The 23441-nt window shown below is 44.1% G+C and overlaps 1 protein-coding gene across 2 annotated transcripts in view; it reads right to left on the reverse strand.

Moving 5' to 3' along the window:
* Positions 1 to 6994: 6994 nt before the first annotated feature.
* Positions 6995 to 23441, reverse strand: part of PDE3A (phosphodiesterase 3A) — a 274981-nt gene continuing 258534 nt past the window's right edge. For both annotated transcript variants that reach the window (XM_083461042.1, XM_083461041.1), the window contains 2 exons: positions 22424 to 22664; positions 6995 to 16042 (listed from right to left, as the gene is read on the reverse strand). In XM_083461042.1, the coding sequence (XP_083317168.1) occupies positions 15834 to 16042; positions 22424 to 22664 (450 nt within the window). In that variant the 3' untranslated portion in view covers positions 6995 to 15833. The remainder of the gene's footprint in view (positions 16043 to 22423; positions 22665 to 23441) is intronic.

Genomic DNA, 23441 nt, shown 5'->3' on the forward strand with positions numbered 1-23441 from the left:
TTTCTATGCCCACAACAACATATTCTGAATCATTGAGAGGGTGAAAATGGGGGTGGGCCCCACTACGTCAAAACGCGAACATTATCTAAGGCACGTAAAGGCACCACATGCACATTGCGTGAGGCATAATAAAATTCCAGCAAGATTAGTGGGGGGGGGATGATTAAAGAATGGATAATAATTTGTATTAAATCTAGTTGGGATCTGTTCAAGGTGTTTTATTTCATTTTTGTGTGTGGTTGGCTCTCAGTCAGCCAGAGTCTTGCTGTAGTTTTAGCTACTTAGTCATTAAGGAGGAAGGGAAACAGTATGGGACAGAAGGAAATATTGACCCTGATGTTTTTTTCCTCATTTGTACAATTATAACCTTACATGCTGGGAGGGAGAAGCAGGATAAAGGCAGAATCCACATGCCAGTTTATTCTGTTTCCCTGACGTTTTACTACCTGTTAATTTCTGCATTATAATTGTGCTTTTGCATGATGTAAATGCCACTTCCGGAACTACGGTGGAATATGGCACAAGTTTAGCACTCATTTCCACATTATTTGCAAATAGATTATTTCTGAAATTAAGCACCAAACTTGCCCCATATTCTGGAAGTAGTTCTTACGTTGTGTAAAAGAAAGCTCAAAGATAACGTGGACTGCAACAGCTAGGGAAAAGTCATGAAAAAGAAATCGTAGAGTTGGAAGAGAACCTAAGGATCATTTAGTCCAACCCCCTGCAATGCAGAAATATGCAGCTGTCCTATATGGGGAGCGAACCTCCAACCTTGGCAGTATCAGCATCATGCTCTAACCAACTGAGCTATCCATGCTGAATAAATTGCCAGGTGAATACAGCCCATATGGTCACTTCTGTTGTTGTTGTTGTTGTTATTTAGTCGTTTAGTCGTGTCCGACTCTTCGTGAGCCCATGGACCAGAGCACGCCAGGCACTCCTGTCTTCCACTGCCTCCCGCAGTTTGGTCTAACTCATGCTGGTAGCTTCGAGAACACTGTCCAATCATCTCGTCCTCTGTCGTCCCCTTCTCCTTGTGCCCTCAATCTTTCCCAACATCAGGGTCTTTTCCAGGGAGTCCTCTCTTCTCATGAGGTGGCCAAAGTATTGGAGCCTCAGCTGCAGGATCTGTCCTTCCAGTGAGCACTCAGGGCTGATTTCCTTCCGAATGGATAGGTTTGATCTTCTTGCAGTCCATGGGACTCTGAAGAGTCTCCTCCAGCACCATAATTCAAAAGCATCAATTCTTCGGCGATCAGCCTTATAGAACACTAATAGTATACAGGTTGTGTTTAGCAGGTAATTTCCATGTTATCTGATCCTAGAAGAAATCCATTTGCAGCCCCCCTAACTCCCCAAAATTGCAGGAGTAAAGTGACAACCTTTGGGCAGGATAAGGGCATACAGTTCTCAGTTCACGTTTAAAGGGGAAACCTACCTAATTCACACTTTCTGAAAGAAGATGTGGAACAAAACAGCCACCCTTCCAAATTCATGCTACTGCAAATTTTGAAATGAATGTTTTTTCAGTCAAGTAATGTGTGCAAAAAGTGCATAGACTGGGGTAAAGTGTGGATAAAATTGCATACATTAGTGAAAGCAACATTTAAAAATGCACATACTGAGGAAAATTGCATACAAAAATGTGTATATTAGGAGATATCTACACTAAAATCCTGATGGATGTACTCACAAACTGATGTGGAAATATGGAGATATGGAGACCTTAATATAATACAGTATTGGAAAAACAAGACACAGAGAGAATCCAAAATTGACAGATTTGTCCATTCCAATTCCGATTGTCTGAAAAATTATTCAGACAGGAAAAGGTGTTTAAAAGACAAAAGCAAGAAAGCAACAGACTGTCATCATATTGATTTTGGGTTTGTTTGTTTTTTAAAATGCAATTTCAGCATCTTAAGTGTAGCAACGCAGTGTCATAAAATCCCGAGTAGTAATTTCATTATGAATGGGCGTTCTTTTCATTTCACTTAAACCTATTTAGGCTTCCTTTGTATTTGCAGGGAGACAGAGACAGACCACCTCTGTTTCCAAAGAAGGGGGGAAGCAGACTAAGCCCCAAATTAGCTTCCTCTGAATGCCTTGCTTTGGTGATCTGAAACATCAAGTGTTACCCCGTAACAGCTCAATGTTGTTAGCAGCGAAGTGTTTGAGAGGACCAGGCCTTCTTGGTCTCAGATATTGAACTAAATAAGTTAGGAACAACTTGAATTAACAGCATAGAATTAGGTGCGGCAAATGGATCATCTAGCTTTTAATTTATGTTTATCATTTAAAAAAAATATTTTACAAATTATTATTATTTCAGAAGCTTGCTTTTGGCATTCATTTTCTTTTGGTGCAGACCCCCCAAGTGTCCCTATTTTCCAGGGACAGTCTTGGATTTACAGAAACTGCCCCAGTTTCTGATTTGATCCCGGAATGTCCTACTTTCATTAGGTCGTCCCTATTTTCATTGGAGGGTATAGTGTTATGGCGACAACCAAGTCAAGGAGATAAGTAACTAGTTGTTACGGTTTGTCACCACCTGTCGTGATAAAAAGTTACATAAATCGCAACGGCTTTGCTTTGCAAAGATTAACTTAACACTTGCAAATCTTACTTAAGGCACAAAAAAGGGAGGCCGTAAGAGAACGCAAGAGAACGCTGGCTAGTTAGAAATAAAAGCAATCTGAAGCTGCAGGAACTGCCCATCCCCTAGCCTTCCTAACATTTTGCAACATTGTCCCATGTATATCCTGCTGTACAATTTGTGCTATAGCTGGACCATAAAGAAGGCTGATCGCCGAAGAATTGATGCTTTTGAATTATGGTGCTGGAGGAGACTCTTGAGAGTCCCATGGACTGCAAGAAGATCAAACTTCTCCATTCTTAAGGAAATCAGCCCTGAGTGCTCACTGGAAGGACAGATCGTGAAGCTGAGGCTCCAATACTTTGGCCACCTCATGAGAAGAGAAGACTCCCTGGAAAAGACCCTGATGTTGGGAAAGATGGAGGGCACAAGGAGAAGGGGACAACAGAGGACGAGATGGTTGTACAGTGTTCTCGAAGCTACTAACGTGAGTTTGACCAAACTGCGGGAGGCAGGAGTGCCTGGCGTGCTCTGGTCCATGGGGTCACGAAGAGTCGGACACGACTAAACAACAACAAAGCCAGAAAAAGATGGATGACCTGCCCTCTTTTTTACCTTCAATATCACACATTGTGCAGGAGTGCCCTAGTGGACGGGGAAGGCCCACACTCCTGTGTTTCCAAACACATGCAATTAGTCCTCAATAGGTCTAAAAAATAACCACAAATAAATACTCTGAAACCCCCAAGAACACTGCAAAATCGGAAGACACCAGCTGACTCAGATCTGAGGCCAATGTGCTCCAGCATCCTGTTCCCACAGCGACCAACATGATTCCTGTGGGAACCCCACAAGCAACACCACTCTCCCAAAGGCATATTGCCTCTGAATACCAGAGATAAGATATATATAGTCATCACAATGAGCAGTGACAGATAGCCTTATCTTCTATTAATCTGTTTAGCTTCCTCTTAACAGCTGCCCAGGTAGGAGGACATGGCTACACCTTGCGGAAGCAAATTCCAAAGTTTCTCAAAGCTGCGGAGAACTTCTAGTGCCTTAAATAGCTCAGGACTGCAATACCTCAAGGACCGCCTCTTTCCAGTGAACCTACCCGGACCCTGAGATCATCTTGTGAGGTCCTCATTTGTGTGCCTCCTCCTCAAGAGGTCCAGAGGGTGGCAACACGAGAACAGGGCCTTCTCTACAGTGGCTCCCTGTCTGTGAGATGCTCTCCCCAGGGAAGTTCGCCTGGCGCCTTCATTATACACCTTTAGGCGCCAGGTAAAAATATTCCTTTTTAACCAGGCCTTTGGTTGACCTGATTGACATCCTATGCCCTTTTGAAATGCGGCTCTTTTTTGGTGTGTGTGTGTGTTATTGGTTTATTGTTTTTATTTTTATTTTGTATATTGTGATCTTTTCTGTGAACTACCCTGAGACCTCTGGGTATAGGGCAGTATATAAATTCAATCAATCAATCAATCAATCAATCAATCAATCAATCAATCAATCATGTTACAAGACCTTTCTCCACATCATGCAGAAACCTACATGCCATTATCATGACCCTCTCATTACAGTGGTACCTCGAGTTACATACGCTTCAGGTTACAGACTCCGCTAACCCAGAAATAGTACCTCAGGTTAAGAACTTTGCTTCAGGATGAGAACAGAAATCGTGCTCTGGCGGTGCAGCAGCAGCAGCGGGAGGCCCCATTAGCTAAAGTGGTGCTTCAGGTTAAGAACGGACCTCCAGAACGAATTAAGTTTGTAACCAGAGGTACCACTGCACTTGCCATTTACAAGACAACATATAGCTGAATTTTTCCTCATGGAGCTACTCCACCCCCATGATCACAATTTTCGCTCTTCCTTAATTTCCTTCCTTCCTTGATTTTTTCCTCCAGATTGTTTCTAAGGTAAGACATTCCAAACCTTCCCATGAGCTGTGTTCCCCTCAGCCCACTACAGCCAAAGTCCTTTGGGTCCCTCTCCTTCTTAGCCCACTGTAATGCTCAGGATAAGGTGCCCCCACCCGCACCGCCTCTCCTGGGAAGATCCTATGTGGATTTGGGATCTTGTCTCTGTGACCGGTTTTCCTTATTAGCAAAGGATGGTTATCTGTGTGTGGTCTCTTAATGGTATCCAATTAGCTTTCTTCCCAGGGTGGTCCAGCTATCTTGCAGGACGTCTTGCAGTAGGGAAGGCCTCAGAAAAACAAACGCAGAAGAGTGTCTCATTAAGCACTCCTTTCACCTGAAAATGGTTCCCACTTGGATGTGTCGTATCACATTTCTGGTATATTTAGCGATCTAATGAATCGGAGGTGCACTTCATTGTATGCCTGTTTTCCACCTAGTTAGCTTGGCTTTACGCTCCGGTGTACCTCAAAGCAGGTGTGTATATAAATATCAGCTTCTCAATCCGATTTGTGCGTCTGACAAAATACGGCTGTTGGCCATGAAAGGCGACAGCACAAACTATCGCCTTACAAGGCAACCCTAAACACTTCTGCTCAGAAGTATTGGATTCAAAGGGGGCATATTCCCAGGTTAAGTGACTGTGATAACGTATCCAGAAGAAACAGCTTGGGGGATAGGACTTGGGAGTCCAAAAATGTCTGAAGGTAACCATTTTGGCTACCCTGGTGTAGCTGGTAGGTGAATGTCTGCATGCATGAAAGAAATGGGGTGGTTGGGTAATTTTGTGTCATTTTAGGGTGTGAAACTTAATTTTTGCAAATTTCTCAGTGAGGTTTTTTTTTAAAAAAAATGCTTATGGGTGTGAGGAATTTAAATCTGCTATTATTTTCATGACTGGACAATATTTAGCTTGGTAAGTCTACGTCTGATGAAGAAGCACATAATCTGCTCTCGGAAAACCAAACAATTTTGATTTTCCCTTCTGAAAATGTCAGGCAATGCTAAATAAAAGCAACAATAAAAATAATATCAATATGGAATATAACTGCAAGTACTGGGTAATCATTTCTAACGATGACTATGAAATTTTACACATGTTTTACTTACCAAGCAAAACTAAATTAATTTAACCAAAATGTGTTTTTTTTTAATTCACGAATCATCATGCTGCAACTCTTCGGCACCTCTCATTTTGGGAATTTGAAAGCTGAAAAACTCAACACACCCTAATTATTGTGGGGTGGGGGAGAGAGAGATTTGAAGAGGAAGGAACAGAGAGATGAGGGGAAGGCTGTTGAGATAATAGTGGGGGTGGAATATGGAATGTGGTCCTTTTATCCGAGGAGCAAGAAGGGGATGGAGGGGCTGAGCCACAAAATGGAGAACATAGAAGAATGAATTTACAAGATGGAATTTGGTCAACTGCTTGCCACTGAGTCTGGGACGTGACATGTTCCTATGGTGCAGAATGAACTTGCTTTGTGCTGAGTTCAAGTCATGCACAGTCTTGCCAGGGATTCTTTAGCTGTGATTCCTGCACTGAAGGATCCCCTAACCCCTGACATAAGGATCAAAATTAGGCAGTGTCATCGAAGTGCTATACAAATGCTGTATTGTCACCATTATCCTAGCGGCATTTGTAGCCTTTATTTTTTTTCCCCCAGCAGAAAGTAGTGTTAGGATATTTCCGTTCCACCTTAAAAGGGAGCAGGATGTTTGTGTCACAGCCTGCGTATTTCCTGTTCACAGGATGTTTATGTTTCCTATTGCTTTCGTTTTCTCTCTCTCTGCTGGAGACACTGTCGCAGGCAGTCATGTCTTTCTTTGTTCTGACCAACGCTGAATAAAGCTTGTAAATAATGCTCTCCTGAGTGCAACTTCTGCTGTGATTATCTGCTGATAGAGTGTGCATGAGCTCTAGAATGTGGCAAGATAACTTCTGGAAACTCATGTCGCAAATCGATGATACTGCGTGCCTACCAGAGATCGATGGATCGTCCGGCACACGGCTTGGAGCCATGATGGACTTTATCTCCCTGGCAGTATCCCAACAAGTAGCATCAGAGAAAATTGTAGAAATAATAACACATTGAGTCTAATTGGAAGCCAAATGTTTTTGTTTTGTTTTTCCTTTTTTCCCTTCCCCTCACCCCCCCTTCTTCCTCTTCTTTTTTCTGTTTTGTGCCTCCTTTCTTGGTCTTTCTCTTTCTGATATGTTAAGAAAGAGATAAAGGGATAAGAGTGTAATATAACAACTTCAGTAAGTTAAAAGTGGTGTGTAATTTTTCTATTACTATTTATATATTGTTAAAATTGGTTAATTGTAATGAATTGATGTAGCAACTGCTGTGGTTTTCCCCCTTGTTATTGTTGAATTCTAAATAAAGTATTATTCTTTAAACAAAAAGAAAAAAAGAAAGTAGCACCAGACAACCAGCCTTCAAAGGAAAGAAAGAACAGCAAACCAATATGATACCACAGAATTATATTTGTTTTTCTTCACATTGCAACATCCACATTGTTCATTTTTTTGTGTGACAAGTTTTATCTCTAATAATTCTGAATACATATTTACTATTATACATTTATACCAAGAGGCACTTCCAGTAATTCTGGCAAAAAAGAGGAGCATCATTATAGTGTCTAACTTACAAAAAACAGTAAAAATAAATAATGTTTATCTAAAAGATTTCTCTCTTTGTTTTTTCTTTTTTTGTTTAAATCCCTGTACAGAATCTATTTTGTACAAAACATTTATCAGCCATTAACTAAAAATCACTTAACAAATACTTGTGAAGGGAATATATTAAGTATTGCTACATGTCTTAAGTGCAAGGATATCAGTGAAAGGTAAAAAAAAAGATTTCCGCCGGTCCGTGAAAGAGCATCATCTTTTAAAAAAGAAGAAGAAAAGAAAATCACACACACTCACACACACAAAATACAAGGCCTTGTTCTTGAAGTGTTCAAAATGAAAAGAGGAGGCTTGGTTATTACAACAATATTGACAATATATAAATATAAATTAATGAATGTAGTACTTAGTGAAAAGAACACCGTGTTTAAAATGGACCAATACTGATGGCAAGTCCCCGCCCCCCACCTTCCTACTTTGGTTGGCAGTTCCCTTTGGGCACGAGTCAGCCAAAAGTGAGGCACTTAGTCCCAATTTCAAGGAGAAATCTGCAGCCCAGTCCCACTCACTGACCTCAACAGGACTGGCTCCCGGGTTCATCTGCATAGAATTGCAGCCTCAAGGAGGAACATTGTGTTTCTGAAGCCGCTAGCTCCCCACTCCCCACCCCCAGTTCTCCTTTTTCAGCAACTTCAGGGACTGGGAAACAATTTTCAGCCTAACGGCCGCACCCCCCTTCTAGGGAAGGGGAGAAATCGCATGCCGGCAGTGGGCGGAGCCAGAGAGAAGAGTGGGAGGAGCAGCGGATGCAAATTTTACCGTTGTGCAGGTATGGAAGAGGCACGGTCTGAGGTCAAGGAGACATTCCCACTTGGCAGGAACTCTCAAGGGGGGGGGGAACAGGACCAGAGAGGAGCATGGCTTGGGGTGCTGGACAGAGAGGGCTGAATTGACACATCTGGCACCTTTGCTACCCCTGAGCTTCATTCTCATGCTCCAAGACCTTATGAAATAATAGTTTCTGAGAGAAATAGCAACCAGGCTTTGATGGCATGCAGGAGAGGCCGAGCGCAAGGCTGAACACTACCTTTAATATCAAGCACTGGAAGTGCTGAACTCTGGTTGGCTCATGCCCTTATGTTTTCGTAGTTTTCTTCTTTTTTAAAAAAGAAGTGGATAGCTTAAGATATTGCTTTAGAGGAAAACCTGCAAGATTTTAGCGCCCGTAAACTCTGCAAAAGGACTCTTCTAAAAAAGAAAGGTGCAAACCTATCTAATGGAACATTGAGAATGCATTCTTTAACATGTAATAAACAAGGACTGTCGCGGTCTGCCGAAAGCTCAGCTTGATTAGAAAACATAGCCTGTGTCATCAACAGACACAGCTCAGAGGAGGGGCTCCACACCTTGAGTGTTGGGAAGCAAAATGATTCACTGGGGAGACAAATGGGCATGCAATGTTTTTACAGGGAGTGCACACCCATTTGTTCCAATGTGAATTTTGCACTAACAAAGGAATCGGTTTCAAGTCTTGTGACAGTCAAGTACATAATCATCTTTCAAAGGGTTGCCTAGGGCACCATTTTTAACCTTGGAGGATTCAAAGCTGGACGTAGCTGCAGAACGTTATTTCAAACGTGAGGATGTGCGATTATGCAAACGCCGTGAGGCTATGTGCTTGCATCTGGGAAACAAATGGTTAAGAATCACCTGGTGTGGATGCTGTGCACCAGAACGAGCGCAAGCAAATCGGTGGGGATCACGCATCTGAAAAGGCATGCCTGGGACAAAATGGTGTGGGCCAGGAATTGGCAACTGAGGAGCCTGTGGGCCAAAGCTGACCCTCTGAGTAGCAGCATCTGGGTCTTCCAGTTGCCAAACAGAGACAAGAGGCCTAGCAGATCCCTTCTGTCGGTAGGCTGGAACCTTGGCCTTCCACACACCACCACCTCTCTTAATAGGCCTCTCCAGTAAAATAGGATCAGGCAGTATCAGGAATAATAACATTTGAGCCACTGGGACTGGTTAACCAGAGGTTCAGATAATGCAAATGCTTGAGATTTGAGTTGAAATACAAAGGCCACAACTCTTCTATCGCTCACATTTGGATGCTCTAATCCAATTATAACCTGATTGAAGGCTGGAGCTCCAAGGTGTGTATGGAACTCACCTACCTGCAAGGGCTTTTCTATTTGTTTCAATTTACTTTTCAAGACATTTTACTGTTTGAGGTGAAGGTCAAGATGGCGCCCTGCTCTCCATTCCACTTTCAGAAGCTGACTGGGCTGGCAGACGAATCTTGCTCCGATGCTGGCCGGAAGAGAGTGTTCTCCACCATACCCGAGGCACTAGAGTAGATTCGTAGAGAGGGTCCAGAACAGGCCGTGTGGCCTGTCCTCCTCAGAGGGGAGCAGTTTGAGGAGGCTTACGAGGAACAGCCAGAATGCACCTGCCTGCTCACTCTACCAAATGAAAGAGCTGGCTCTGCTGTTCATAACTTCCATCAACATGCATGATGGTATGAAACCACCATTAGCACTTCCTGTAGCAACAGTTTCATTGCCTGGATGGAACAGTTCCTTCCATCTCAGTCCATATTTTCCTCTAACAATGTCCACTGCATCTTTAGCGATATAAACAAACAAAGCATGCTGAATTTTTTGACTGCCCCGAAGGGCTTACTTCCTAATTTGTAACTAAGCCGGGCCCAAATTCAGTGCAGATTTGGAACTTGGCCGAGAGTTTCAAAAGCAGACATAAGAGTTTGAGTGAGGTGGAAATGATTTTGACACCCATTCCCCGCCCTGAAATTACATGATCTCTTCTCGTGTTGCCCGTTCAACCATCTGAGTTCAAAATCCCATCAGCTCCAAGGCTAATTATGCTGGAATCGTGCTTGCCAGCTGGGCGACACCCAAATTTTCAAGAAACCAGAAAACGGCACGGCTCTTTTGTGTCCAATTCCTAGCGACACCATATATGAAATCTCTCCCACTGAGCATTGTCAATGAAGGGCAAAACTGAGTTGGCATTTGATAAAGCCACTTATATTCCTTTCAGCCAAACAAAACCGAAACCAAAAATCCTGTAAGTGTGTCATAACAATATTTTCCAAAGGATTAGTCCTTATCCTGAAATGGATACTTTAAGAGCAATCCGCCACACCAAGGAACAAAAAATTCTGGGCTGTGTGGGAGCTGCAACCATGCCATGTCATTTTAAGGGATGGGGACTAAGACTTGGGAGAACAGGGTTCAAATCACCACTCAGCCACTGTGATATAAATTTAGGGGAGGATGGGGCTATCAATGGCTACTACTAGTTGGTCTCTGCACCTGATCCTATATTATATAACTATGTCTATTTTTGCCATCATCACTATTGCTTTCTTCTCATCAGTTTGGGTTAAAAAATGCTCTTCATTCCTGATCCTCATCACTCAGAAACACTTTAGGCTTATAAGGAGGTTAGGCTTGTCAAGTTAAGTTAGAAACGGTCACACCAACGCTACAGAAACCAACAGCACATTGGAAACAAAAGCAGATCTACTTCTAATGACCACCACTGGCAACAGATAATCTCTGGATTTTACCCTGCTTCCAAAGTTACTCCCTCCTTTCAAATATTCTCTTTCTTGCTCACCTAAGGATTCCCAGGAGCTTTCCAGCAGAGCTAGTTTTTAGGAGCAGGCAGGGGCCTGGAGTTAGGAATGTCTCTCCATTAAAACAATTACTGTGAAGCTACAGACAGCTCTGAGCTGTGATTTCAGGGTTGCAAGCGATGCAAACTGTTGACCTGTGCATTTATTGCAAAAGAAATCATGCTGATGAAGAAAGGCCCAGCGAGTCTACCAAAATACATTCAAGGGGTTCCGGACATCATGAGAAATGTGTTTGGGCATGATACACAGAAAGGTTATGCAAAACACACAACTCTCCCCACAAAAAAATGCACACACCCTGGAACTGGAATTTTGGTTAATTTTTTGGGGATATGAGTTTGGACTGCAGTCACTGATTGTGCTTCAGAGAAAACTGTGAAGAAGAATATTCCTTTGACCACAAGCATTGCGTTTAACCCATGCTTGGTGAGGTTAACAATTTATTTATTTTTGTAAAATACCAGCAGCTCAGAGCAACCCTTGCATTTTAGTACAGAATGGTAACCCTCCCCAACTCTCTTCCACCAACCCAGAGGGCTGTGTAGGTAACACTCTGTGCATGAAGGGACTTGGGAGTTCCCCTCATGGCTTTCCCAGAAATCTGGTCCTCAAATTACAGATAGGGTGGTGGGAGGGTGCTGTGCACAAACTTTTGGGTGCATAAGCCAGAGACTTCCTGGCGATTTTGAGTTGTATTAAAGGAACTAGAGGAGGCCGGAAAAGTCGGGATAATATGAGAATGCAAGCACTCCTGAAAAGGAAGAGGGGCTTCATTGAATGCAGGAATTGTGGGAACAAGAAGACAGGAAGCAGGCAGAGAAACAACCTCTCCCACAACGACGCCAAGCTAGATGAAAATACAGCCAGATTCAACCTGAGGGGCGAAGAGGCCATAAACAAAGACAAGGATAAGCACCTTGAAGGGCGAAGAGGCCATAACAGGGAGAAGGATAAGCACTGAGAAAAATCACAGAAAGGGCTGATCCTGTGATCATGAAATCACACTGCCATATAAATCAGAGGCCTGGGATTCTTAAGTTTTGAAATAAGGGTCATTTCACACATCGACAAATCTGGACATTAAGGGCACACTCAGTAGGAAGTCACCATTGGGGCCAGCCTTACTATGAGGTAAAGTGAGGCAGTGGGAGGGGGGAAGAGATGAGGAGTGGTGGCAAGCTATTGGAGAACAAAGTTGTACCTGCTAAATTATCCAGCTGACCTGAGTTTTGGTGGAGGAGGCCACAAGGTGGCGCCTAAGAAAGATCAAACTACTAGCTGAGTTGGATTCTGTCTATGGAATCGAGGGAGGGCACCATCTTGCCATTGGCCTCAGGAAGTGAGATGTCTTGCGCCAAACCTGACTGCTCTAATCCCACTTCTTTGACAAGTGCATTTATACAACACGTGTGTTTGACATCTATCTTTTACATTTCGGGACAACCATGGGAGGAAAAGTGTGTGTGTGTGTGTGTGTGTGTGTGTGTGTGTGTGTGTGTGTAAAGAGACGGTCATTCCTGTGATTCACCTCAATCTCTATTTTTTGGTCTACTCTTGCCACTTACAGGACATTACTAAGGCCACAGCTGCATCCATTCACTTAAAGCACTGTTATACTACGATACTTTATTAAACAGCAATGGTTTCCTTCAAACATTCCTGGGAACTGAAGTATGTTATGGGTGCTGGGAGTTGTTAGGAGGTCCATATTCCCCTTCACAGAGCTACAATTCCCCAAGTGGTTCAACAATCAATTCCTCTTCTCCAGCAACTGTAGCTCTGTGAGGGGGAACTGGTTTCCCCTATCAACTCTCAGCACCCTTAACAAACTACAGTTCCCAGGATTCCATGGGCAAAGCTGTGACAGTTAAAGCAACATAACCATGCTATAAATTGGGTGAGGATGTGGCCTGAAACAGTGTGAGAGACAACAGCCCCCTAATCAAGTTCCCTCTCCTTTGCCCTTGACTTTTTCCTAGCACAAAGAAGTCAAGGACACTGAACGACTAGACTCTAGATCCTGAAGATGTGTTTCCCTGGAAAATGTTTAACTTGCACATGGTAGCTGATGCTAGTAATCTTGAAGGTGTGGTACCTGGAGGCCACTGAGAAGCAAGATTGGGAAAAGAAGGCAGGTAAATAACCACCATAGAAGCATCATGCACAAGACCTAAGGTACTGGGTCTCAGGATTGGCACACTAACTTTGGCACAATTTCTGAGCACACTTTTAAGTTATGCAAGCAGATCCGTCTCCACATATAGTGCTACTGAAACTCAAATTGGGCAGTGATCAATGGCTAGACTCTTGATACTGAAACTCAGTTATCCTTGGTAAAACCTGCTTCTGAGGATTGATGCTGAAGTCTCACTACCAATTATGCATGATCTTATTTGTCGAACGAGCAAATGGCTACATTTTATTTTTTAAAAATAGCTTTTTTTCTTTTTTTCTTAAATTATCTTTACAAAAAATGCCCCACCCTTCTTCCCCCTTATTATCTACAAGACCCAAAAGGCATTTCCATATTTACATATAGATAAGCAAATCATGGACATGGAGATTAAAAATAATAATCAGTTAAGCGACCAAAAAAAACAACAACATATTGCTGAAGACCTGATCTTCTGTTTGCTTTTCAAAACAGCAAAACCGAATTCCAAAGTAAAAATAAATAAATCCTTCTGTTGGATCAAGGAGGATCTAAGCAAGCTATTAATTGCCAATTAATTCCTTGCTGCGGAATGACATGCTTTGACCTCACTTCCAGTGGCTGCTCTCTCACACACAAAGAGTAGGTCTCTGTGCTCTTCAGTTTAAGCACTGCAAAGGTCCTTTGACTTCAGAGATCCTGGATGGTTCCACATCTCTCATCCTGCTGCTTTTAAAGACTGAGAGTGAAACCTCCTTTTAAAAATAAAACCCCACATGACCAACATTAGGGGCCGTGAGTAGAATGAGAACAGAAAAAATAAACACTGACAATGTGCATTTGGCCCCTAAGTTCATATCATTTTCTACACCGGGTGTGAGGAACTGTCAGTCCTCCAGCTGTTTCTGAACTACTTCCATCAGCCCCAGCAAGCATGGTCATTGGGAGGTATGGGTCTGAAACATCTGGAGGGCCAAAGCTTCTCCACACCTGTTCTGCACCCACCCACCCAGTCACAACACCTCCTTAAAGGTATTTTGAGGGGGACTTGAAACTAAATACATGCATTTGCCAGATTATTGTAGCCCTGCAAGCATACCTATATAGGAAAAGTTAAATTATAACTTATTCTACATATGATTTTTTCCAGCGGATGTCAAAGGCTACATGGGAAACAACCTTCACTGAAAAGGAACAGCACAGTTAATTCCTGTCCTGAAAGAGGAGCAGAAAGATAACCCCATCCTCAAAAGTCCCCCCAACTTCTGCACAGATGCTTTTCACAGGCGTTTCTGCCGAGAGTTAAACCCGTCAGTAGTTTCCCAAACTGTGTTTCGGGGGAACTCTGGGGCTCTTTGGAAATCTGCCATGGCTTTTTCAAGGAAGGGGACTTATGTCCCTCCAGATGTTGAAAGATTACAATGCCCATCATCCTTGACCACTGGTTACTCTGGCTGGCGCTGATGGCAACTGGAGTCCAAGAACATCTGGAAGGCCACAGGTTCCCCACCACTGCTTTTATGGGAATATCCATAATGGAAGAATAACTCTCCCCAAAATATAGCTTGCTTCTCACTACCAGCGATATACACATGATTTGCAGCAAACTAATCAATGCCGAACGCGTTCCCCAAAAACAGACAATCTGAAAGCCACTGTTGCAGAGGACCAAGTTTGATGACCCTCCCTGCAAATTCCAGTATGAACTGAAAATATCACAATAAGCCATGACCAAGCATCTTCGGTCGTTACTTGACATTAAACTGAGAATCAGCCAATATGCCTCTTTTTTCATAAGCCCACAAGACATCTGGAATCATATGATTATTATCAAAGGAGGCATTGAAGAGGGCCATGCAAATCTCTCTCCCCAGCGCTTTCTGACTCAAGAGACTGGGAATACCTTTGGACATGACGGATGAACGCCAGTGGTTGGATGTGCCTTCCCTTCTGCAGACGACTGGTGTCGGTCATTTGCAACTTGTACAAAGCGTACGTGTGATCCAGTGTAAACTTGTACAGTCTGCAGGTGTGAATACAGCTAGTGTTAACTTGCCAATGGATGCCCCTTTTAGGAAACGAGCTACCAGCCAGCTGCAGAAAAGATTTCTCCAGCCATTGGCTGCCCTTGCTCTCCAGAGCCCAAAGCTGCCCCTGGGTTATGCCTGCCTGAATTATTCTGAGTTGTGCGGAAGAAGAAGAAAGACAGAGTGCTTCTAACACAGGCTCCCCGAGGCTGAGAAAGATAAGGAGGTCACATTTGCAGACAAAATTTACACCCCATGCAGGAGCCATTTTCTTGACATTCTGGGGTCGGAACCTTATGTGCATGTGCTGAGATAACATACTCTAGTGTCACAGCCAGCCTCAAATGCAACATCACATCCATTTGTTCAGGGATGCTATGCGTACCACCCCACATGTGTATCTATACTGGCACAACAGAACCAATATTTCACGGATAAGATCACTGACGCCATATCATGGAGACAGAAGAACAAAGGCAACCGCCACTCCCTTCACTGCGAGCAGAAATTTCTCCTCCTTCTTTTCTCTTTCATTATCACAGTTACCATAATATGCCATCGTTAAAAAAACGAAAACGAAAACAAAACAAAATGAAGCTGATAAACCCAAGCTAATATTCCCATCCCATACGAAAGTCTGTAAAAGTTGGTGTTGCAGTGTGAAAGCTTCTTTGAGCGGAGGAGTTTAAAGGTAAAGAGAAACAACTTAAACAGCTGTAGGTGCATTATCCCGTATTTCTACAGTGTTGTGTCTAAGTGTTGTGCTGGCTTGTAAAAAGGAACAGGTGCGCAAGTCATCCTTGTCTCAAAATACTGCTCAACATCCTATCCTTGTCATTGGTTTGTCTCGGGTGCTTTGCTTTCCTCTTCCCCTCTGGGCTTCCCTTTTTCTTCCTCCTCCTCTTTTATAGCCTCAATCTCTTCGGAGGGTTGCTTTTCTGCCCCGGCTTTCCGTTCCTCCTCCGCAACGACTTTCTTCCACATCTGATGGTTCTCAAGTAGGTGCTGAGTGATTTGGCAGTAGATTTTCCTCCTCTTCTTCCCTGCAAAACATCACAGGGGAAAATGATGCCTTAAGCTGCAACCGTGCGCAGAGTATGAATAGAAAGGGAAGGTTCAGTGGTAGATGGGATCTGTTTGCACGCAGGGTGCTCCAGGCTCAATCCCAAACACCTCCATTCGGGGCTGGGGAAAATTCATTGTCTGAAACCCTGGGGAGTTGCTGCCAATCAGTGTAAATCAGTAGTTTTCAACTTTTTAAGACCGGGACCCACCTTTAACCCAAGCAAGCATTTCTTAATTTCTTACTATATAATATTTATGCAAGGTGGGAACGTGCATCACGCTACAGTTCACGTGGCTGGCAGCAGGGGGCCACATGAACTGCAGTGCGGCAACAATGGGCCGAATGGGCGAATGAAGCAGGCAGGCTGGTGGCGCAAGTGAACAGACACACAAAGCAAGCAAGTGGGCAGAAGGGCCTTACCACGTTACCACTGCCATTGCCGTCACCACCACCTGCCTGCCCACTCACTCACACTCACAGCAGAGGGAGGGAAGCCCAGAGTTTAAGCAAGCAGGCGGCCCAGCTGAGTGAGCCAATGGGCAGATAGTTCAGTGGACTGAGCAAGCAGGCAGCCAGGAGGCCAATCCAGGCAGGACTTCGTGGCTGCCATCGTTGCTGCTGCAGTGTCGGTGAGCAACATGGGCCGGGGTGCAGGGAGCCTCTAGTGTTGACATTTATTTGCACGTTGGCGGAGCTGCTCCCCTGACCCACCAGCTGAAAGTCAAGGGTGCAGAGACCGGGTATGGTCTTCCTAATGTTGCTGAATGACAAGGTCCATCACTCCTCTACTTTGGTCTGGTGCTGACAATGGTAAGTTAGATAGACCTAAAGTAGAAAGCCTATGTTCCTATGCTCACAGATGGGGATTTAATATTGCAAATGGATTAAGCTATCTCAAATGGGTCGCTGTCACCAGGTTGTTTCATTACAGGATTTTCTGCAGATTAAATTTAGGGTAGGGGTAGATAATATAGCTTAGCATTTGCCCATGCCATTGTGTGGACCCTGCAAAAAAATCTGAATAAATCAAGAGCACCCATCCTACAATGGACACCTCTCTGGAAGCACACTAGGGCTTAATTCTGGGTATACACAGACCTTAAAGGTAAAGGGACCCCTGACAGTTAAGTCCAGCTGTGAACGACTCTGGGGTTGCAGTGCTCATCTCGCTTTACAGGCCGAGGGAGCCAGCATTTGTCCGCTTCCGCAGACAGTTTTTCTGGGTCATGTGGCCAGCATGACTAAGCTGCTTCTGGCGAAACCAGAGCAGTGCACGGAAATGCCGTTTACCTTCCCGCCGGAGCGGTACCTATTTATCTACTTGCACTGTGTGCTTTCGAACTGCTAGGTTGACAGGAGCTGGGATCAAACAACAGGAGCTCATCCCGTTGCGGGGCCTCGAACTGCCGACCTTCCGATTGGCAAGTCCAAGCAGCAGTGTGGTTTAAACCACAGCACCACCTGTGTCCCATACACAGACCTTATGTGCACCATAAATTTAAAGCATGGTTACATTACTTTAAAAATCAACGTGTCCACAGCCCCAACCCTCCCAGTAAGCAACAGTGATCCACCTGCTGGGAAGCTATTGGTGTGGCTCCGCTTCCTCATTCTCTGTGGTCCCCCCCCTTTTATTTACAATCGAGGTCACACTTGCACCGTACATTTAAAGCCCTATTGTGCCACATGGAGAATCCTGGGAACTGCAGTTTGCAAAAGGGGCTGACCCACCATGCTACAATTCCCAGCACCGTTAACAAACTACAGTTCTCAGGCTTGTCCATGATTATTCCAGTGGCAAAACAGTACTTTAAGCACATGGTGTGGCTGTGACCTGAACAAATTTACAAAAATGTGCACATCATAGTACCCCACCATAGGTACTAAAGTAGCATTCTCCAAGCTAAGTTGGGACTACAATTCCCATGATGGGAGATACAGTCCAAAACATCTGCAGGGGCCCAGGCTAGCTGAGGCTGTATTGAAGGCACTTAGACATAGATTAAGATTTAATTATCAAACACTACTGCTCATTTCCCCACACTGTGGAACTCCCTGCCTACTGACAATTCACTGTTTCTGTCTGGCACCTGATGAAAACTGTTTTGTTTAGGCAAGCCTATAGACACATAGAACGCCGACACATGTTTTAATCTGGTTTTCATCTTATTGGTTTTTTTGTATCTGTTTTTGAATGTTTTAAATAGCTGTTTTACACTGGTTTTGTTTATTAACTTATCTTACTGTTCCATTCTTTTTACAAACCACTCTAAGGTTTTATTATAGTCAAGCGGCATGTAACTTTTATGAAATGAATAAATAAATGCTATAAGAAAACATATTAAGACTTTTAATATTTTCGTTTTCGTATTACAATTTTCCCTAACCTCTGACCAATATTTTCGTTTTCGTATTACAATTTGCCCTAACCTCTGACCAATTAAAACCAGCCACCGCTGATTTATCAACTAAAAAGTTCAGTTGACTGATCTGTACCACTTGAGCAAATGAACCATGCGCTGTACGAATTAATAATCCCACATGCTTTTGTGGAGGTTTCCCGAGACAACTGTGTGCTGAAATCAATAGGAGTATAGCATCTAGATCAAGGGAAGTAATAGTGCCACTGTATTCTGCTCTGGTCAGACCTCACCTGGAGTATTGTGTCCAGTTCTGGGCACCACAATTCAAGAAGGACACTGACAAACTGGAACGTGTCCAGAGGAGGGCAACCAAAATGGTCAAAGGCCTGGAAACGATGCCTTATGAGGAACGGCTAAGGGAGCTGGGCATGTTTAGCCTGGAGAAGAGGAGGTTAAGGGGTGATATGATAGCCATGTTCAAATATATAAAAGGATGTCACATAGAGGAGGGAGAAAGGTTGTTTTCTGCTGCTCCAGAGAAGCGGACACGGAGCAATGGATCCAAACTACAAGAAAGAAGATTCCACCTAAACATTAGGAAGAACTTCCTGACAGTAAGAGCTGTTCGACAGTGGAATTTGCTGCCAAGGAGTGTGGTGGAGTCTCCTACTTTGGAGGTCTTTAAGCAGAGGCTTGACAACCATATGTCAGGAGTGCTCTGATGGTGTTTCCTGCTTGGCAGGGGGTTGGACTCAATGGCCCTTGTGGTCTCTTTCAACTCTATGATTCTATGAAACCTTCTCACGCCACAGAGGCAAACGTATCCACTCTGGACTCCAGAACCACTGAGCTGAAGTGGCAAGAGTTCTCAAGCTAAGAATCTTAGCAAAACAAACACTTAAAAGTTGCTCCTTTGCAAACTCCCCCATCACCTATCCTTAGCAGCAGCAGCTACAAACTTCAGCGATATGAACCTCTTCAAAGTTTTAATGAAGAGCCAGTGGAGAAGGGGGGAAAAAATGACGTAGAGGAATGTTTTGTCGCAAAGAAATGTGTGCATAGATTAGCGTTTCCAGGTGGCCTTAAGTGTGTGTCAGGAGCCAAACCGTTGAGTCCTTCAAGCTTTTCAACGGCAAACAAAGAGCTTTTCACTGTGGCACAGCCCAAATCCAGTTCAATCCTTCATTAGAAAGCTTTCACTCCCCTGTAGGAAACCTGAAGGTTTAATCAGGAGAAAACTCTATTCCGCACAGCGCTCTGTGTTAGAACATTCTATCCCTGGTTTCCCGGGAGACAACACTCCCCCCCCCCTGCCACCCTCCCGAGTCTTGCAGCTCTCCGCAGAGGTCATTAGAGCATTTATCACTACCTGAGATTCTGCTTGGAACCACTGCAAACCTAATCAGACTAACTGCTGCAACTGCACTCATTTGCTTTTAGGTCAGGGGGTTGCACCGGGAATGCAAGAACTGAGAGAGGGGTCTTGGGGTCTGAACTGGAGGCAACGGACCTGAAGTGAGACCTTGGGGTCAAAACAGAAGTAGCTCAAGGAAGGTGCTGACCCAGTGTGCGGCGGCTGTGGAAAAGGCACGCTCCGTGCTAGAGATCGTTAGGAGAGGAATTGAAAATGAAACAGCCAGTCTGCACCGTGCTGCTATGCAGGTGTGGCTGCGTTTGGAGTACTGTGTACAGTTCTGGCGGCCTCACCTCAAAAAGGATATTGTAGAGAGTTTGAAAAGGTTCAGAGAAGGGCCACCAAGATGGGCCTTTCAAGGGAATGGAGGAACTCTCCTATGAAGACACATTGAGGTGTCTGGGGCTTAGAGCAGTGGTACCCAGCTAAGAACTGTGGATCCCGTTTTTCAAAAGCTAAGCCATGGACCCCCTACTTTTGGAAATGTTGATGTCTCAGCTCAAAACCAGGATGCGCATCTTCTGGGTGGTCTCCTGTGCAAGTCATGTGACCTGTGAGAGAGCACAACCCCCCCCATAATGTGTGTTTCTAGTTGCCACAATCTTGTGTGTTTGGGGAGCAGTGTTTGAAACTTCCATTGCTCTAGTGTCAGAGTGCTGTCAGCAGCTCCCAGCTGGTTGCCCAGGAAACTATAAAGACAAGGGAAAGTTTCTTACAGTCCTTTTTTATTTCAGACATTACAGAGAGAGGCTATAGAACACAGCCTCTTGGAAAATGGTGTCGTCCCGAGTGAATCTCCACCCTGTCTCTCCCACTTCCTCATTCGTTGTCATCATCATCATCATCATCATCACCTCTTCTATGGGTGCTGCTAAGAGCCCTCTGTCTTTGAGCTCTTTGATCTCCTACTTTTAAGGCTTGCTGGATTCTGGGAGATGGAGGGTCTGGCTTTCTAATGAAACTATGTCACCCAGCTGCTGCTGCTGCTCCTCTCCCATGATTTTCCAACTTTCTCCCTCATCTGCCTCTAAGTTGTGACCTCCCGCAAACCCCTGTTGTAAATCTATACTGTCTTCTTCTTCCTCCTCCCTGGAAGGGTCAGGATGGGGAGGTGGTCTCCACTATCCTCTGCCCAGCCCAACCCCCAGGCGCATTTTGCGACAGGGAATTTCATTAGCACAAGCAGTTTCTGAGCTCTGGGCGCAGTACTGCACCTAAGATTTCAGATTAAAACTGCAGAGTGGAAGTAAAGGAGGACCTTTTTCTGCCTCCCCACTTCCAGCTACTCTCTGAAGACTGGAGAAGAGACCCTCTTAAGAATATTAGGGGGTTGGGCAGGGGAAGGACTAGACCATGTGAGAAATGAACATAATATTTTAGCTGCAGTTCATTCATGTATTCTTGTTGTAAGAAAGCAAGCCTAGACATTCCATTGCTGCGCCCATAACCTAGGTTTAAGGTGCCATGTAGCTCCTAGCTTTCGTACCTCAGTTTCTAACACTGTTTGGGGCATCATGCTCTCATGCAATAGCTCAGCTATTTCCCTTCTTAAAAAACCCACTCTTTCTGCTAGCCCATCTTGATAATTCCAGGTATCTGAAAACTAAGAATTTTGGTTTTTTTGTACCCATGAGCCATACAGTAAGAGGAATTAGTAGACCTTTTGAGTTCCACTGAGAGCTTTTGTTGGTGGCATGCCCGACTGAACTTGGAAGTAGATGGAAGAGATTCTAGGCCAACGTTTCCCATGTACTAAGGAGAAAGTGCCATCTGGCACTATGTTGTCACAAAGAGAGAGGGCTGCATTAAAGAGTCATAAGCCATGAATGTTTGCCCAAGTAATTGTCTGAGGGGTAGGCAGGGACCAGAAAATATGTCCCCCTTTGCACAGCTTATCCTTTTCGGGTTACTTTTCGGGTTTTGTATTTTTATGTTGTGAACAGTGCTGTGATCCTGGGGTGAAGGGTGGTATACAAACTTAGTAAGAATAATAGGACCTGCTCCCTGTTGTTGCTCTTGGTTTTTTGTATCTTCATTTTAGATCTTGCGATTTATGTGGAAATTGTCCAGTTTGGTTGTGTGGTTTTTTTATATATTTTATTTATTGTTGATGACTACTTTTGTTACGTTGCAGTTATATATATACACATGGATTTTCAACAGTGGAAAGGTGGCATACAAATGTATGTATGTATGTATGTATGTGACTGCCCAATGCAGCAAGTGAAGGACTTCCCCAGCAGCTGTGACCTCCCTCGACCCAGGTGCTTATGTACAAGCTCATCTGGCCTCGAATGTGGGGGAAGAGGGATCTTTATAGCCACAGTAGGACTGCCATCCATGTGGTATGTTACTGCGGAAGAGGGTTTAAAAAAACCACACCAATAAACCTCTCCCTTTGTACCATTGTCCCAATTAAAATGACCAACTAAAGTTGCTTATTTTCCCCTAGGGCAAATACCAGCTTTGGTGGGGAGTGGACTTTTAACTAGGAACACCACACGGCAGGGGAAGAGGGAAGGGTTAAAACCCAAGGTGTTGAGTCTGCGGGAGTGAGCACACACAGAAATAACAAACTTACTTGACTCGGGGTTTTCATAGGTGTCCATGTCTGCAGCATCTTCCTCCTCCTGTTCATCAGTATCGCCCGACTCATCGTTATCTTCGACCCACTTCCCTGGCATCAGCCCTGCTGAGTCATAGGAATTGCACAGCGGTCCCACAATGTGAGAGATGAAGGATTCCTGGAGGTTTGCAAGCTGAGGGGCGGCGCGATCCATGAAAGGGCTGATGGGGAGGCCTAAGCTGGCTTCCTCGTCACCCTTAGAAAAAGGAGAGGGTGTGTTATAATGCTGTCTTGATCCCTTAGAACAGAAATGCACATTGGGTCTCCCACTGCCATCCTGACCCGGGACTCTCACTAGGTGAGTCCAACAAAGTGAAGACAGAGACCTGGTGCATTTGACTCCCTCCTTAAAAACAACAACAACAACAACCCCCGACAGGGAGCTCTCAGTTAGAACTTGATCATGTGCATATCTGATGCCAACAAACCGCAGAGAAAAGAAGTGTAATTCAGAGTAATCCAGAGATAAAGCAAACCCTAACTCTAACCCAGTGGTTCTCAATTTTTTTTCTCTGGGCCACACTTATGGAATAAAAAAGTTGCTCATGCAACACCATTTTAAAAAATAGATAAATAGATTGGAAAACAAAAAGAAACAACTCCCAGCAGTGCTTGATTTATAACACAAAACACAACTAATTTATAATACGATCACAGGACATCGTAAGAACACAAACCATTCCCAAAATATAATTATAAGTGAGCCCCTTACATATGTATCTTAAGTATGTCTACAAACTCAATGAGAGGTGTGAGCTTGCTTTTGCCAGGTAATCTCGTTTATATTAGGTCTAATTTGAGACAAACCAACTCCCATCTCCTCATCAGCACAAAGAAGGCTTTCTCTTTTCTGATCTTTCGTATTTGTCAGAGTTGAATATTCCTGTTCACAGCCATAATTTGTGGAGAACTGTAGAAGAATAGCCAATGCTCTTGAAGAGAGGCATGCATACATATAGTTTCTGGCTATACA

This window comes from Podarcis liolepis (genome assembly GCF_965112155.1).
Source record: "Podarcis liolepis genome assembly, chromosome: 10".
NCBI classification, from domain to species: Eukaryota; Metazoa; Chordata; class Lepidosauria; order Squamata; family Lacertidae; genus Podarcis; species Podarcis liolepis.